This window comes from Acanthaster planci, linkage group LG15 (assembly GCF_054643075.1).
Source record: "Acanthaster planci isolate LZ-2023a linkage group LG15, COTS_SCS, whole genome shotgun sequence".
NCBI classification, from domain to species: domain Eukaryota; kingdom Metazoa; phylum Echinodermata; class Asteroidea; order Valvatida; family Acanthasteridae; genus Acanthaster; species Acanthaster planci.
The window spans coordinates 5921452-5940006 of record NC_141791.1 but is presented as its reverse complement, the minus strand read 5'-3'; the positions used below and the strand labels follow the sequence as shown (position 1 = coordinate 5940006).

The following is an 18555-nucleotide window of genomic DNA, read 5'->3' as shown; positions in this document are numbered from 1 at the left end:
TTACAAGGAACCCTTGACAGTTTCCTCCACATAATCTCTACTTTTATCAGAATATTAAAGTATTTTATTGGAACAAGCCGGATTGCATTCTAAGGACTTTCTACAAGCACTGGACTGGACGGAAAACAACATGGACATTGACAGACAGGACAACACATATGGGCAATGAATGGGCACACTGTGGACACCGATGTAAAGTTTGCACATTATACCCTTGATTATCTCCATCATTTGTGATACAGTAAATCACTTACAAAAATTGCAAGGAGACAGTAAAGTACCGGTACACAATGGTACAGTTTTTGTGAGAGGCCTTTTGGGATGTTTCTTCGTTGGAGCCTGGAGAGAAACTGCAACCACGCCGCCTTTCCGCGCCAAAATTCGCTCACTCGTTGCATAGCAACTGTGCATAAAATAAAGGCTGATCACGCGCTGAGCGCATATCCATTCGTGCTAGCTAAAATATCAAAACAAAGAGCTAAGTATACCCTTTCCAATGCAAACTAAAACCAAATTACCGTTAAAATGACCAAAGCCTCATTTTTTGACATACATTGTAGATTCCTGGAATGATATCACACGTTTCTGCTCCTGAAGGTTCAAGTGGCACAGGTCACCAACACAGAAGGTACCAAATTGCCCATGAAAAATGGCAAAAATGAAAATTTTGAGAGGGGTTAAATAGGGCACTAGGACTGCATAGAAAACAAACCATTGGGTGGCCCTAGCCCTTTTAGTTTCTTACCTGGTTATTTGATCTGTACTTCACTGGCCAGGCTGACTTAACAAACACAGTCAAAAATGATCAATCTGTGCTCCTTACTGATGATAACTTTGATAATTCAGTCAAGCCTGAAGTGGTGGGCAAACATCTTTTTACCAGCATCGGTCACTGACTGATGGTTGTACAGGATGTAGACCCATCTGGAGATGGGAATTGTGTAATCCTTGGTAAACAACTTCCTCTGAGCTAGTCAAGATTTGTTCCCATATGACGGATGAGGAAATTTTGCGAGGAAGAGGCAGAAATAAGAGAGATTTAACATCATTAATGTATAGGCCTTTTTCATGAGACCACGGGTAGTGGCAATGACACAGACTATGTACATGTAATTTACTCTACTGGTACATGTACGTGTAGTAGCTGATGAAAATTTAGTGTTGACCGCTTCTTGAAAGCCAAAAGGTGATCAGAGGACAGAGCTTAAGGTTCAAGACGATCAAGAGAACCGAGAACTTTAGGAAACTTCAGTACCAAGTTTTTTCACAAAACTGAGTAATTGGCTTAAACTTGTATGCTTAATTTGCATAATAAGCACTTTCCAGACAGATCTACAATGATCAATTGACCCTCATAGGATCTAACTTTCAGCCATTACTTTAGGTTACTGGTAGATACCTTTTGCTCTTGCTTGGCCAGATAGAAAAGTTCAGATTGAGATGGGGACTAAGAATGTTATGGGACTGTTTTTTCTCCCACAACCCCAGTCTAGTCTTTCCTAACAGAAATATTATCCCCTAAGATGGTGAAGGCCTACCCCTGTAACAGAACTACATGTACTAGTACATTGTATCAAGTGGAAATACAGTGCCAGATGGGAACCAGTACCAGCACTTTTTGAAGTGAGAACAGGGGCCCTGACGCAATTAATTTTAACAGAGACACTGTTACCAACTGTCTCGTAGTTTTCTTAACAATGACACCACCAGCCCCCCCATCAAATTTGCATAAACATGTACATACAGTCGCATGCAACAGTGAATTAGCTGGATTCACATGTACAGGGCCTACATGTATTGTTGTTATGATTCCACATTTCTGTTCTGCTCCTATGACTTTGCTGGGAGGGGGTAGCATTTGCCTGAGTTTTCCTTTCCTTTTGTGTGTCTGCAAACATGACAGTTTGCCCATTGAAACTTAAAAGAATTTACATACATTTAGTACATACACTTATACCTGTATCTACAGCAACCTAACATTAAGTAAGTGGGTTGGTCTAGGTGTCCAGTAGAAACTGATTGATTTTGGATGTCATAGGTCAAAGGTCAGGGTCATTGTGGTTAAACCAATAGAAATGGTTCTCCCAATGTAACATCAAGAAGTTTGGGCATGTCAACATCAAACTTGGAATATAGATTAGTTTGGGATTTACCGGTACCTTCTGTATTGGTAGGATTTTTATAATCCCTTTTCAGGCTGAACCGAGCAGGCATGACGTAAACCTATTACTGATATAACATTGCAACATTGAAGATCAGAGTATCAGTCATCGTCTGTAAATCTGTTTAACTTAAAAGGTTGTTAGCATAAAGTGTGAGTTTAAGTTTTTTACATCACAATGCACAATATTATTTTAATTCCCAACAAAATTTCATCAGTCTAAATTTCAGACTAGAAGAGACCAAAGCCTTGAAACCTCATTATCTCAAGAAGTACCAGTAACCTTGGTGTTCCTTGACTGCTAAAGTCTTCTTCCGTGGCACACAACAACATGTAATTGTGCCCTAAAGACTTTATCTGGCACTTTTATGGAATGTTTGAAAGAAATTTTCAAAGATATGGCGAAGTTACGATACGTGTAGTTCATTCAAGTTCACCATTGCTTCATTTGCCAATCATTATTAAAATGAGAAGTTGTACTGCTTTGGATTGGTACATTACAGTGATGTCATTCTTTTTTATTGTTATGTTTTTGTCTCATAGGGACTCCAGGAACGTGTGCAAAAGAGGCAAACCATCCTGTCCTACTTTGGCGACCTGGTTGAGCTGATTCAACCCATGCTACGAAACCTGAGGTCAGCTAGTGACCTTTCCTGGATCTACAAGGTCGTAGGTCACATCATCAAGTGCTGTTCCAGCATTCTTTATGTCAAGGTACCAGTGAGGAGTGGTTTTCCCTTAACCAGCCAATAGTGCTTTTTAGTCACAGGATTGCTATTTGATTCCAACATTTGTAGTACCGCAGTTCTGACGACAGAGAGCATACTGTTCGAAACATTGAATACCCTCCAGTTCTTATCAGAACCTCTCATACTTACGAAAGAGATATTTTGCATGGTGCTACTGCAAACCTATTACCTTTGCATTACCACCTTCAAAAAAAACTTCAAGTCTCATTGATGATTTTTCTGTTGTGGCAAATATTCACACTTAGAATTCATAAGTTCAACACCTCAACATAACATACATGAAGTTGGCCTAGGATGGTCTGCTCTTTGGCGTGAATTGGAGAGAACTTGCACCTTAAATCAGTGGTACATTCCAGATATTAAATTAATAAAAGGAAAAAAAACAACAAATAGGCACATTTCCAGATTCATTTATGCCTGGAATAGTTCTGTAGCCCCCCCAACCCTTCCTGAAATAATTTAAAAAATGAGGAAACTAATGTTTGAATTTGTTGCGATGTTGAATTTTGATTATCTTTCTCTACTCTACAAGGGCAAGTCTCAAGCCCAACTACCAGGCATTCTGACTGAGCTGATCCTACCACCAGCCCTCTTCAACCCCAAGAAGGGTCTTCCATCTCACATGCTGTCTGCCATCCGGGAAACCTTGCATCTGGTGAGAGACATTCTTCGTGTCAGTAGAAAGAGTTCACAACAAATGTCACAAAGATGGTACTTGCCACTTTACAACTTCCTGCTCATGGTCTGTCGCACGCAATCACCTGCCCTTCATTCTGTGCCCATAGTTCACAATACACATGTGCATTCAGATGCTTTGCGTGGTAGCCATCTTGCAGGGCATGCAGTTCTTGTGTTCCACTGGGAAACCTCTTTTGTGCATACCCTGCATAACAAAAGTACTAGCCTTCAAGATGCCAGCCATGCATGCCTTCTTTGTGGCTTTGCGTGGTAGCCATCTTGTAGTGCAGTTCTTTTGTTCCACAGGGAAACTTTCTTTTTGTATACCCTGTGGAACAAAAAAATGCTGGCCTGCAAGATGCCAGCCACCCAAACCCTCCGATGGTGAAAGTCCATTGGTAGTGGAAGAAAGTTCAAACTTATTCCAAGCATGGTAAAAAGTTTAAGCTTAAAATTCATTGACTACTTCTTTCTTACTGCAAAATTTATTCCATTTTAGTGGGCAAATTGTTTGAAGTAAAGGTGGGAATTTACGTTTCATTTGAAAAACGTTGAGAAAACTTTCCCATACTGTTTAAATGTTTAGCCAGGACTTTACAAAGGCCACTGCAGCCTACCAGGTACCTCAGTGTTGTTATGCATAATTATGTAGTTCAAGAATGCACATGGTCCGACCAATGTAAACATGTAGAGTAATGTTGGGGCATTTAAAACAAGCAATGTTTATTGTTTTAGAATCCCCTGTTTTATCAAAAAGTTCATGGGTGCCAAAAGGGAAAAAAACCAGTACGTAACAGGCATCATTTATAATAGAAATGAATGCCAGATTACATCAAACAAAACGTTGAACCTCTAACAGGGACGGTTCTGTTTAAACATTTGGGAAAATATGTAAGCAGGTTTGGAACTTTTTTTCATTCAAATGTGTGAACATCCCACCCTTAGTTTGGAGAAAGGCTGAATTTTTCTTAAATGCATAGTGAGTAAACAACCCTGTAGTTTCTAAGAGCTAGCTGTTCATTTCTACAATAGGATCATCCATACTGTAAAATACTAAAAAGCATCTTACCCTTCACAAAGATCAGATAAATTCAGCAAAGAAACAGTTTCAGTGTACTGAGCAAATTTGTTATATGGAGTAGGAAGGTAAACTTCAAAATTAATAGGTTCAATTAAGTCTCCGTTGTGTATGTTGCTTCGTTCCGTTTCTCTTAGTTTCTGGAAGGTCTCGCCAGTCTTGACCTACAACGCGATGAATTCATTCAGCGCAAAATCCAAGAAATTGTTCAGCAGTATTTCCATCGCTTTCAAGTTGTAAGTTTGAGTCTGCAGATGGACTACTTTAGAACTAAATGAGCCAGGGGAGAGATATCTGCCTCCTTCCCTTTGTCATTTTGTCCAATATCGTTGCAATGCTTTTTGGTCACGTACATGTACCGGTACCAAGTCTTTGTAAGTTTTGAAGTTATATCATGCAGTCATTTTAACGCCGATTTTGTAAAATTTGGTTGTATTGTTCTGGCACGTTGCCCATTTTTCTCTATGGCCAAAACTTTGAACCCAAAGTGCAAAGTTTTCCATAAACATCCTCAATGCACAGGGACCGATTAGATGCATGAAGCCATGACCCTCAGATGACCATGAAACATTACAGTTGTACTGGCGATGAGTGCCTTATGAATGTCAAATTTCAAAAAGATTGGGTGTGTTACAGCCTAGTTTGAGGAGATCTGCTTCTGAGCTAGCTGTAATATGGTCCAAAAAGCCTGGCTCTTATAGAGAAAACTGACTAGGAAACAAAACCAAACAAACAAGCAATCCAGTGTTCACTGCCTTGAAAACTACACAATTGCATGTACATGGAGTTCAACATTACATTTTACCCCAATTTGCCATCTTATATTCTTGTTGTTACTTCAGAAGAATTCCTCTCTTGCAGCAGGGTCTTTGGGAAGTTCATCAGCCAACCATCCTTTAATGGTAAAGTACATGTACCTTCATGTTTTTCACATTTGAAAATTGATTGAACAGATAATGTCTGAATACTGATCATGGCTGCGATGAAGACTTTCAGTTCATTCTGTTTTTTGTTTGTTTTTCTGTAGGTTGCATTGCATAAATCTTGTGCCCGACTGCCCAACCCACAGATCAGGTTAGTTACATGTAATGTTTAAGGCAATGTACTGAATAATATTTCAGTCCATAGGTCCCATGTACACAACTAGCTGTCCATGGTCCATTTCCATTTGGTATGATCACAGTATGTGCACAAGCCCGCATATTGTAGCTTTCACATTATGATTGCAGTTCTGCGTAATGACTAAAAATGTAAAAAGATCTTTAGAGAAAATTCAAAATTGTTTAGCTTCCTCAATTTTGGCATGTCCACGAAATTATGGAAAATGTGCAGCATGATAATTTTACACAGATAATGGATTTTAAATCTGAATGTTACAGGAAAAAAGTATCTTACTTCAACACATTTTGATGAAGATTGATGTCTCAGTTTTGCAACATCTTATACATATTTACGGCCAATCATATCACTTTCGCTTGTCAGTGAGACAGTGTAAGATGGCACTAGTACAAGTATATTGATGGACATTGTTGTGTGTGCAGTGGGGACACTGTGTATATGTCTTTGTAAAGTCCAGCAGTAAGATTGAAGATCTGAGCTGGAGTCAGGGCCTTCATCAACTCTGGATGTAAGTTACCTGCATAGACTTATGTACCATGTGCCTTCTGTGCAGTGCCCTTCGAGAGCTAGTCCTGAAGGTGATTTGTCAGCAGTACTTGATCTACCACGGCCAGCAGCCACCCAGCCACTTACCCTACACATTGGCTTTCCTTCAAGAGCTGTTGCATAGAACTAGCAGTCCTCAGCAAATTGTAAGGTAGGAAAGTTTAGTGGATTCCTTACCCTGGGAGGACATACATAAAATCTCATCAGAGCCAGAGTGCAGCAGACACACCTCTTTTTCATGCATTGGTAAAGATGCGACAAGCCTGATTTACGTGTAAACAAGCCACTGAGAGCTCCATCAAGATCTATCAGGGAAAACACATCAATCCAGTAGAACAGATTGGTCATTGGTCACTGTCACAGTATGATCTTTCCTTCACGCCAGTGATGGTTCTAGCTTGAGATAGTTCAGCAGATGGCACTGTCATTTAACCCGATGGCAGGAGGAAGCGAGGCCTTCTAGTCAAGAGCACATAATTTTCTCAAGAACTTTAAGCTGGTTTTTCATGTTTTATTATTCCCTATTCACCTGTTACACAAGTTGTGCTAATTAATACTGGACTGATATCCAAATGGTACAGGTGGCCAACTGGCCATGTTGCGATGTGTTTAGACAAAATGCCATTCACGTGTAAGCCAATAAGCCACTTCAGTGTTTCAGCGAGGCAAGGTCATTTGGATTGAAAGATCACCTGATATCCCGTAAGCTCCAGGAAGTGCACATGAGTTGGCATACAGCAGCACCGATGAGACCAATCTCACTCACTATGCATTGATCATTCCAAATGATTTGTGGCGAGTTTGTCCATGCCCAATTGGAGTGCCAAACTGGCCATCTGAGCAGCAGCACCCCCTCATTGGTTGAAAAGAGCTGTGTTGGTGGGGATCGAGTGTTCAATTTGTTGGCAGAGATGCGACTGCAATGCTTGCGTTTCATAGTCATTTATAAACCAGTGAAGTGCAATTCCCACCAAAGGAGCCTCCATTGCTAGGAAAATTGTGACCTCTCTTGGTCCCATTCAGGGCCCTTGTTATCCTCTATCCATAGCATAAAGGTAATTGTTACCCAGGAACACTTTACTGGTACATGTATAGTCTTTGCTGAGCCTATGGTACTTACATTTGTGTGTTTTATAGAGCACCGAAGTGTGACGTCACTGCGAACCAGAAAGTGCAGTGCAAATGAATGGAGTACGCGCGAGTGTTGGTTCACGCGCTGGTTCTCGCACTAATGCCTTTTACCATGTTTACACACTAATTGTGCGCGTGACGTATTCACTTCGGTACTCTATGAGGAGAGCACAAGCCTCCAAGAAGTTCTTTCCATAACAGTCTTCAATCCTGAAGAACAGAACTGTCATGATGTTGCATTAAAACGTACCTGCAACAATTGCAACTAACTGAAACTGGGCAAAATGGATACATATTTGCTATCAGCTGATGAAATGCAGCACACACCCATCTATCAACCCTTCTTTTCTTATCACAGAGATACTGTTGTGCTGCTTGGAGTGGTGCTGGATTATCTCCTTCTGTGCGATGTGAACACAGTGAAGAAATCCATGATAGTGCTGCTGACCGCCATGATGGATGCATGCAGAAGAGACATGCCACCAAACCTGCAGTGCGTAGATAAACTTTGGTTTTGTTTTTATACCTTCCAGTTTTACAGAATAATCCCAACATGATGTACATATTCGCAGACGAAATGTCCAGAATATACATAGAGATTCAGCAGTTACTTTTGAATACATAAGGGTCAGCTGTTGACATGAAGAAAATGGCCAACTGGTGGACATCTTTCGTGGTAATCGTTAAGGGTGTTTATGGTGAATGCTGGACACCAATGGTTACCGGATGCTGAAGCCTTGTGGGGCATTTCATAGTCACTGTCACTGTGCAAAGTTTGTGTTTGAAACGCATGATATACACATAAAAAGTCTCCATATTTCATTTGCGAGGTGTGATAATCACACTCGCTCCGGCCAGTCATGAAAATTTAGGTCAGTGACTGTGTCAAAGCTCTACCATGCATTTGAACTCAGTAGTGACATCGTCAGTGTCCATTGACTATTGCTTTCTGGTGCTTGCATGCAATAAACAGTAATTAAGAGATCAACTATAAATTGGCCTTTGTTGATGTCTTTAGACTGATCAAATAAAGCTATAAGCCCCTTGGAGAAGTATGATCCAAGTACCTGGTAAGTCTGTTCCCAAACAATTTGGTTCTTATTATCTCTGGCTTTTTTAGGGCTGACTTGCTAAGTGTCCTCCGAGGCTACCTCTCTAAGCATCTGAGGGTGCATCAGGCCGCAGTTCTCCGGACCCTCGAGACGGTGGCCGTACAGCACCCTGTGCTGGTGACAGCCCTGATTGACGACTGTTCCAGGCTGGTGTCGGAGTGTGAGCACAAGAGAGGCGTAGGCGCAGACAGTACACTGAGGTGGGTGTAAAGTATTGTCAAGATTGCATGCCCATTGGTGGCTTACATGTACATGTATGTTGGGTCAAAAGACTGCAACTAATTGTTAAAACACAACACTTTCCCTCTTTGATGTAATCACACTGAATGCTACTCTCTGGCTCTCCCATATGCTTCCAAAGCTTCCCAGAGGTTTTGGAGGATTAAGCAGGATTCAGGAAGGTACAACCCAGTCTCTGTTGCTTTACGTAGGACTTTGATGCCCATTGGAATTGAACTGTAATAATGTGCCCTCTTAGATATTCTTTATCAGTCACTGATGTTGAATATCAAGAAGCAGAAATACCTTAGGCAAAATAAGGTTAGTATATATGTAGCTTGATCCCCTATTCCAACCCATGTGGGCCCCGGGCGGAACCACGAGAGGACGCAATTTTCCCAGCAGCCGAGGCTTCCTTGATGAGAACTTTGTTTCCCTGGTTGACAGATGACAAGGAAATGCATGCGTTGCGTATGCATCGCTATGAACACTACTCGCCAACATGGCTCTTTTCAACCGAAGAGGGAGTGCTTTTGCTCAAGGCAGATACTGTACACCTTCACTACAAGAAATGGAGATAGCAAACATGCCGAGAGTTCAGCCTGTACCTTCATTACTGTAATAATCCAACTACTACAAATATTCATGTACATGTATGCCATTGTGCCACACTCATTCAATAGACTTCTGTGTACTGTTGACACTACACTTTGATTAGATGTATTGAACTTTGATTAGATGTATGTTTTCCTATGGTGCTCAGTAGATTGTGGACCCCCACTAGCTCCACAGAAAAGTGCACACATAAACAAAGTGAAACATCATCAGTACAGAGGCCTACCAAAGAGCTTTCTCTTACAGATTATAAAGATTAACCCTTTAATTATTTTTTTAAATAAAATTTTCTCGTCCGTCCAGGCAAGCCTACTGCAGTGTCCTGAGTCACCTCGGTGAGGCTGGAGAGGCGGTTATATCAAGGATCAAAGGAGGGGAGGAACTTATGCAAAGATGAGATCCACCATCCCACGAAGTAAGTGGCCAATTTGTGAGTGTTCAGACAAAGTTTAGTTTTGCCGCATCTTTCAGAGCTATCTGAGTTGTTTTTCTGGTATTGTTGGCAATGATTTACATTTGGTGAAAACATTTGGAGAAATGAACTTGGGGGGGGGCACTTTTTACAGGACATTTGACTGCCAGTTGTCATCTTTAAATATTTTATTCAATGGAGTGATGAGCCACACAGCACTGCTGCAGGCTAATCTGGCCCCTATTGAAAAGAGGTCAGCAGCGCACTGTGCCAGGTTCGTAAACAAAAGTTACATAACACTGCACAATCTGGGCTCTATTCCCAAGGCTGCAGGCCTGGCTGAAATACTCGGGCATCAATAGATTTTGTCTGTCGGACTAGAGTAGCCACCAGACAGTAATTCATGCAGGTGTAAACGTCCATTTATTGAAAGGATGATTTTTTGAAGAATTTTGAAAACTGAAAATCTTGAAAAAGTGTTAATTACATGTATGTGCAATGCATTTTTCAAACCACCCGGCAGTAAGTGGTTAAAGTGATCTTTCATCGTTGACATCTCACACATTGCATATTCAAATCAACAGCATCTGTCCTTGATTTGAAATGTTTTCCATTCATGGGCCGTAACACCAGTGAGACTGTAATCATGGATTTTGCACCCTGTTGATCTTTTACGGTCTCCTGTCAAAGGGCATCTGAGAGAAAAAAACAACGAGCCCACTCCAGGCAAATTGCCAAACCAACCCACCCCATACACCGACAAGCTTGGTGATTTATTGTCCTCATGTTTGTTTTCATGCACCGAAGATTGTGGGTTCTAAGCAAGCTTGCTGAATTTTTGTCACAAGTTCTTTCAAAGCACTGATTGTGCAGGGGCCGTGACATGGAGCAGTCACTAATGAGCAATATCCATGGTTACATACGTTGTGTCAGTGCTAAAACACCCTTACTGAAAAATTGCATTAAAAGGTCCTTATTGAAAAATACTATATTAAAGAGCAACTCAAAGGAAAACATGTTTACCCTGATTTTATCTTTTCAAATAAATATGGAAGCATCCAAATCGAACGCAGTGTCATTTGTCTTCTTAACTATAACAAGCTAAAAAAGGCTTTTTTTTCTGTTCATGCCAAGATGCGAACATGCTGAATGTAGATTGCATCATTCTGAGAAAACAGAAAACGAGGGGAACCCTCGCCCTGTGTTCGTATCGGATAAACCCTCGTGCATCCCAACCAATGGCTACAAACAATGGCTACATGCAACGTTTGACATGCACAAGGGTTTATCCCCTCTGAACACAGGGCGAGGATTCTCCTCGTTTTTCTGTTTTGTCACAATGATGCAATCTACATTCAGCATGTTTAGAATTTGCATCTTCGCACGAACAGAAAAAAAAAACTTTTTTAGCTTGTTAAAGTTGAGCTCTGAAGACAAATGACACCGTGTTTGATTTGGATGCTTTCATATTTATTTGACCAGATAAAATCAGACAAAACATGTTTTCCTTGGAGTTGCTCTTTAAAAATGAAGTGGGACAAGAAAACTAGCTGAAATTTAAATAAATTGGCCCCAGAAAACTACTGTAGTTTAAGAAATACGAGTGCAATGAATGTAGTCTCTTTCAATAAAACATTTCATTGATCCTGAGATTGAGGCCCTAAGAATATTTTTAAAAATGTCATTCATGCTGTAATGACCTTTTAGTACTGACCAAATATCCCTTTGATACAGAAATCTATCAAGAACCTTGTTTGAAGCTCTATCACCAGTTTTGAGTGAGGGACCTCCAAATTAAGTTTGTACTCGGATGGAAATCATTGGTCTATATCAAGGCCACAGGGATCACCGATAATAGGTCGTAAATTATGCATTACTACTGATACTGTTTAACGCATCATGTACATGTAAATATTTGTAACAAAAATACGCTCTGTATCACAATGTACGGACAGGTTTCGTTGAATAAACCAGTGAGTGAATACCAACAAGTAACAAGAAAAATCTTCTCTCAGCGTTCCAGCCATTGTGTGATACAACCACGAGTATTCAATCCCAAATCTTAGATCCAATAAACAATGCATATCTCCAATTCTGTCCGTGCAAGCCATGCACCAGGCATAAAAATAATCAGGGATTCGTTACTCTCTGAACTAGACAAGGTGCAGTCGTCTAGCAACAAAACCTGTATTAGGCACACTAGATATCCTACATTAAGCACAACGATGCTTTCCTTACTGCTGATGTTCATTCAAATCCAATACTTGAAGTTCATCTGGCTGTAATTTGCATCAGAATTACATGTACTGGGCCTCTGTGTTGTAAAGGGTGGAACCCTACATCCTGTCGTGAAATCCTGGAAGAGCTCTAGCTGGTGTCTCAAGCTTGCAGTCAAGACCTCTCCACTCACCTCAACGTCTGTTGTTACTGCTGTATATGTCATGCTACATGTACGTGTAATGCTGGTAATTTGTCTTCATTTTGTAAACCAACTGAACCCACCATGCCGGGAGTCAAGCACTGGGCTCACAAGCATTGTTCATCCTTTAACAGCACAAAGCAGCAGCCCTAATATCCCTCAGAGCTGTAACATACCAGTGTGTGCAGAGGAGGTACAGTGTGCTTTATCCACGGAAGCCATGCACCGTTCCAATCACCACCTCTTCCGAAATGATGTGGTATTTGCAGCTAAAACAGCTATCTTGAAGGGCAGACACAACTGAAAACTGGCAGTTTTTTCCCCCAGTCGGGCAGTAACTCACTGCGGCTGTTCTTTCATGACGGTAGCCATCTTCAGAATGTTTCTGGCTTGCAGGACCAGAGGCATGTCAATCATACTATCCCGAAAAGTGAAGGCTCCCTTTTGTAAGAAAAATGTACAAACTGTGTTTAAAGCTTTTGGGGGGTTTACTGTATTGACCTAGAAGCACCTTCCTGATACGCACCAGAAAATCTTTCTTGACATGCTTGAAGGATATTTTAATTTCAGTGTTATCATGTAAGCCTTCTAATATTTTATTTGTATGTATGATGTTAGGATCATTTCAGTTCGGCAGTAAATTGAAACATATATCTCATGATTTTCTGCCATACAAATAAATTAAATAAGTTGTGCAAGGGACAAAGTATTATTCCCACCAAACTGGAAAGTAAAAGCAGACCGTGTCCTGACATAAAATGAACCACCATCAAAAAGAATAATGTACTGAAGGGTGAAGGCAGGTACAACCACATGCACATCCCTCTTTACAAAGTGATGTTGCCCCTACCTTGCCTGAATGCTGGTGCTCTTCAAAGGCTTCTATGAGAGCCCTGGCCCATTCCATTTTCTCGGGGGAGGGGCTGAAGGCCTTCTGCACAACTGGGATTTGGTTTGGGTGGATCACCTGCTTGCCTAGTTGGTGCAAGGACAGACCAATACTAGAAGAGCATTTCCTATGTCTGGTTTAACTGTCAAGGGTTGAATGGTCTGTAGTAGTGATATTCTGCTGTCAAGTGTAGCCACTTTTGAGCTTGGAGCAAACAACCAAAATGCTTGTTTTTTCTTCATTCTTACTTCGACTTTGCTCGGATTTTGTCAAGTTAGTCTCCCTTGTACGCTTCTGTTTTAATTTTGCAATATATGAAGATGACATCAGTACGAATGCAGTTTACATAAACCACATTAACAGATCAATTTATGGGCTTTCTTACTCCCCTAATTTAATAGGTTTCATTTAAAAAACAATTTTCCTACCTGAAATTGTCCAAACCCACACTTTGTAAACAAAAGAATCTTAAAAAAAATCACAATATGTATTCACAATGCTAAGTCTTCCGTGGTCCAACTTGCCTTGATCAGTATGCAAAAGAGTGGTATCAAAATTGATGAATGGATCAAAATTGATGACGAGTTGTGATCAAGTCAGTCACAAGTCTCCTCTGGTTAGTCACATAGTTCCGCGTCAACTCACAAGCTATAAACTGCGAAACAAAGCTAATTCCTTTGTCATTATTCATCCTTATCAGTTCTGACTTGACCTGTGAATCAACTGGAGAATTAACGTGTGATTGACTTGATTTCAACTCTGATGAATGCTGACCCGTAAATCCCATGCGAGCTCCCTCCAGTGACTGCCTCTCCAGAGATTCCAGATCTGCGGCCAAAAAAATCAATCAATCAGTGAAGAAATGTTCCATTTTGGTCCTGCTTGACTCTGACTGAGAAATCATTCCCATTCCACTCAGCATTCAATAAATTTTACTACTTTGAGAAATGCCTCAGAGCAATAAGGGATAAAATACTTGGCATGTAGTGCTTGTAAATGGCACCACTGACAGACTCTACACCGAACATACCCAAACCCATCGTACACCTTTGTAGGGAAGAGCTAGTCCATTTTGACAAAATGTATCACAACACAGCACCTGTTGCCTTTTTTCACCAGTCTCTAAACTTGGCCTCCTCACACGAATTTCAATGCCACGATATTACAGGAAATTTGCCTGCCTACGCCAGAGCAATCTGTAGTCACAGAATAACATGAAATATAAAAATCAATGCAGTATGGTGGGTCCAGCATTGACAAAGTGGGGAGGAGGCCCCTGGCATTTATAAAAGGGGGAGATATCCCAAAAAAAGTTGAAAGAACAGTTGAGGGCAAGGGGAAAATTTTTTAAGAGGAAGGTATCTTGACGAAAAAATTTAAACTGAGGGGCATATACTGAGTGCGCTCCTTCCTAACAAACTTGTGCAGTAACTACTAAGCATTTCTATTGCCCATCAGGTCCCAATGGATATTGAAATTATCACCAGCTGGCATGGTCTACCTTTGTAGTCGATGTGAACCAGATCAATTGCTTGCAGTCGGTAGGCCTTGGCGATGGTGACGACCTTCTGTCTTGCATACATCAGCTCGGTAGCTTCCGGTGTTCTTGTTGCACCTGAGAATGTTGCATTAAAACAGGCTGAAATCATTTACTTTGTTTTTTTAAAGAATGGTGGAACAGACTCATTATAAACTAATAAACATTTTAGCTGATCAAATTCATGATCGAATTCATTGCACAGAGTGTCTTTCTGTGACTACAATTTTCTAGTTTGTTTGTCTAGCTGCTATCAATTCAGGGAAGGTAAGACATGAGCATAACTTATCTTTCTCAGCATAACTTAACTTAAAATCACTTGTGCATTTCAAACCAAACATTCAAGGAAGGTTATACTGCACGTCATGATGCAGGTCAAGATGTAAACATTCAAGGAAAACTCACCTATGTCGGCACAGAAGTCATCCGATCCAAACACCACCCCTTCTAAAGTGAAGAATGGGGTTGTCCGTGATAACCTTTGACCCTCCTCGCATATATTGGCAAGTCTCAGCAGGCCAATGGCACTTTCCACAAAGATGACTAGTTTGATTGGGGACGCGGGTGGCTTCGAGCCAAAGTGGGCACTGAGCTTGTCTGCAAGCTGAAAACAGATTGTTACAGATATGTGCATGTTGAACTATAAGACCTCACTTTAACCCTGAGAAAGCACAGGGTATTAGGGCAAGGAACCCTGCCACACCCAGCAACTTGGACCTTGATGGAATCGTCAAAGAGAAAGACCTGCTTACTTTTAACAAGATCCAACAGATCAGTTACATACATCTAGAGGCCACTCAGCCACAGACTGAAACTTCTTGGATTAGTCCGTAGCTTGAGTTTGTAAGATAGAGGTGGTCACTATCTACTGAGGGTGCTTGTGAGGGGGTAAAGGTGATGCTTGCCCTTCCCCTCCAAAAGAAAACAGAAAAAGAAAAAATAGATGAAAGGGGTAAAAACCACCAATATGCTTAGAAAAACTTGAAATAGTCCCCTTCTACTGTTAATGATTATCAGTTTGTTGCTGATGAGTGCTTCGCCCTGCTAAAAATTTTTCCCCTAGAAAAATTACTTCGCCCTCCCCCCTGGCTATGCTACCTACCCACTGCAAGTGGCCCTCTGACTCCACCTTGGGCAGCATGAGTGTATCAGGGAGCCGCTCGGCTTGCAGCACCTCCTTTAAGTCCTCCTCAGCTAGCCCACTGTCCACAGCATTTATGCGGACGGCCACATCCCCAACGGTGGGAAGATGCAAGGACTCCAGGCTCTTCCTGATTGTCTCTCTTGCAACATCCTGCCGAGTAGCCAAATGGGAAATTTCAACCGCCCAGTCTCACAAAAACACAATTTGTATAGGGACTCTATAGTTGCAGGGCATAATTCATCTAAGAAAAGAAGGTATCTCCAGAATGTTTACAGGATTAATCGTGATTCAATTCAGGGGTTCCCATCTCATTCAAGAGATCGTTCTAAATTTGACAAAATGTCAAACAATAACCAACACCAATGACAATCACTAATGTACATGTAGGCTTGCCCACCTCAGGGCAGGTTTCAAACTTTCTGTACAACAAGCAAAAGTGACGAACACATTTAACATAGATTAATTTTGGATTTGCCCTGCCTGACACCGGCAAGCTTGGTGGTCGAGTGGTTAAGACGTCTGCACTAGTAAGCAGGAGATCGTGGGTTTTCACAAGCTTTCGGGGGCACACTGAGCATACAATTTTAAGTACACGTCAAGCGGGGCAAATCCAAAATTAATCTACATCTCCCCGGCGCAAATCCATCTTTGAAATAAACATTTAACGTACAACTGGAAGGAGGGTGTTTATTCCCTAGCTGCTCACAAGGAATAGCAATAAGACGAAGGCCAGAACAATCAAGATGAACAAAGGGGACTGAGTTGAAAGTCCTGAAGGGAGGCCTTAGCCAATGAGAAGAAAGTGGCCACGGCAACTGGTCACCACCCAACCAATTAGCTGTCCAGGCTGCACATGGTATCCAGGATTGTTACTGCACATGGTGTCCAGGAGTGCCACATTCCAGGAAATGGAAGTCTGTTTCTTTTAAAGGAGTGGGAAATATTTCTTAAGCTCTCTGCAAGAGGCACTACCCTAATGAACAGCTTTCTCTATGATATTCAGCTGTGTGAAAGCACCAACTACATGTCTCCGTTTCATCTCAAGACAGCACAATCTATAAATTCCTGAGGGAGTCACAGTACTTCAAGATTGTCTTGTGCGATCTGAAATTGTTTTTCTAGGAACTTTGGTCGGTCACAACTTCTACGAACCAGCAGTTCCTTGACAAGGAGCCAATTTACTCCTTGCCTTTTTGAGATAACCAAACTGGCTCTTTTCTTGCTGAATTTGTAAACAATTCCATTTGATACTGAACATTATTTTTCAAAATAGCACCTTTCGATGAGCTCACTCAAATTTCTAATGACCAATACAAAATAATGTGTACTTCGAGACACCAGAGCTAAATTTAGTGAATTCAATCCCTGACTGGTTTCGTCCACACATCCCGACAAACCTTTCTGTTGGATGCCACTCCGTCCTCACAGTCCATGACGGCACAATCCACCGTCAATCCAGAGAGCTTGGCCAGCTTGCGTTCATCACTGCCTGGAACGTACAGCACTGCTCTCCTTGGGGTGTACCCATGGCCCTTCCCGAGCCCTGTAGCAGGACCGCTCATCACACCTCTGGTCTGTGTGTAGGGAGCGCTGGGTCTGCCAAGCCAATAATGAGCCTGCCGGCAACAGACTCTCCTGATGATGTACAGCATTGGGATGAACTCTATCCGTAAGTATATTAACGAAAAAATGTAAGATGGAAAGCACTTGGCACGTTTTAAATTAAAGAAATAAATTTTGTACATTTTTAAACAATACAACTGACAATGTGAGAATTAAAAAGTCTGTAAGATGATGGAATGTGGCATGTTTGGAAACTAAAAGTTTTAAATTAAATCTAAAATAAAGCAATATTGCGCATTTCTTGTAAAATAATCAAACAGTGGTGAAACTGACATCCTGCATATATGTAACAGCCTCTAGCATACCATTTCTCAAAAGCTGTGCATGCATGTACCACTTGGTTAATTACAAAATCACAAGCATGACAAGTCAGTCCAAGATCAATATAGCCCCAGAACTGTGGAGTTTGCCATCCATCGCACTGTCACGTGGGAGCACAGCAGATGACAAACCCAATCAGTTGTGCAACTTCTGGGAATCCTTCTGCACATCTAACAGATCGATATCAAGGGGTCATTCAGTGTCATTTGGGGAAAAGGACTCCCCAGTTTAGAAAATGGGAGATGTATGTCAATTTTGGCAGTGGTGGATATAAATTACTTTTCATGGTGAAAGGTTCTTAAAATTAAAACCCTACCAAATGAGTGGCAGGGTACTTTTGAGACTTTTTCACGAAATAGCTGCAACATAGCCGATCTGTTCAAACTCAAACAATACAGAAAAAGCGGTAATTAACTATTAACACTTACATTTGGGAAATGGGGATGGTCGGTGATATGAAGCAGCGAAGTGGAGTGTTGCTTTTACTCAATTTTTATTAAAACTGGGGGGGGGGGCTCTGAACAAGTTCTCAAACTGGCTCAGTCTGTTAGTTGCACTAGCAGTCGACGCGCGCAACACTCGACCACAAACTACATAGTATCCGATACATATCGGCACACTCACACACGATCGCCTCTACGTAAAAGGATCCGAAAAAGACGTGCACCACAAGTGCAGTGTACATCGAAATTAGACTAGTACAAGTTTTGCAAGTGTGATGCTTGTGTTTTATTTTACGGATTTCAATTCGCATTAATCCATTGATTTGACAATAAGGTCTAGCTGTTATTGTTTAAGTATG

At 41.3% G+C, this 18555-nt stretch overlaps 2 protein-coding genes across 3 annotated transcripts in view; one reads left to right on the top strand and one right to left on the bottom strand.

The window, feature by feature from the left end:
- The window catches only part of mms22l (MMS22 like, DNA repair protein), a 70168-nt gene extending 58344 nt beyond the window's left edge, over window positions 1-11824 (top strand). For both annotated transcript variants that reach the window (XM_087146253.1, XM_022247811.2), the window contains exons 25-33: window positions 2705-2875; window positions 3443-3565; window positions 4804-4902; window positions 5509-5568; window positions 5694-5740; window positions 6339-6482; window positions 7821-7955; window positions 8583-8774; window positions 9712-11824. In XM_087146253.1, coding sequence (XP_087002379.1) covers window positions 2705-2875; window positions 3443-3565; window positions 4804-4902; window positions 5509-5568; window positions 5694-5740; window positions 6339-6482; window positions 7821-7955; window positions 8583-8774; window positions 9712-9805 — 1065 coding nt within the window. In that variant the 3' untranslated portion in view covers window positions 9806-11824. The remainder of the gene's footprint in view (window positions 1-2704; window positions 2876-3442; window positions 3566-4803; window positions 4903-5508; window positions 5569-5693; window positions 5741-6338; window positions 6483-7820; window positions 7956-8582; window positions 8775-9711) is intronic.
- On the bottom strand, window positions 10573-18354 carry clybl (citramalyl-CoA lyase). The gene is made up of 8 exons (XM_022247850.2): window positions 18182-18354; window positions 17207-17472; window positions 15768-15959; window positions 15071-15269; window positions 14630-14743; window positions 13903-13956; window positions 13090-13214; window positions 10573-12680 (listed from the first exon to the last, which is right to left on the bottom strand). The coding sequence occupies exons 2-8, from the start codon at window positions 17459-17461 to the stop codon at window positions 12579-12581; spliced, it is 1041 nt and encodes a 346-aa protein (XP_022103542.2). The 5' UTR covers window positions 17462-17472; window positions 18182-18354; the 3' UTR covers window positions 10573-12578.
- Window positions 18355-18555: the final 201 nt, after the last annotated feature.

Excerpts from the sequence above, each read along its gene's own strand:
- clybl (XM_022247850.2), bottom strand. The coding sequence starts at position 17,461 with ATGCTGTACATCATCAGGAGAGTCTGTTGCCGGCAGGCTCATTATTGG. Across the intron at positions 15,270-15,767 it reads CAGAGGGCCACTTGCAGTGG|CTTGCAGACAAGCTCAGTGC; the intron begins GTAGGTAGCATA and ends ATCTGTTTTCAG. Across the intron at positions 14,744-15,070 it reads TGACTTCTGTGCCGACATAG|GTGCAACAAGAACACCGGAA; the intron begins GTGAGTTTTCCT and ends CAACATTCTCAG.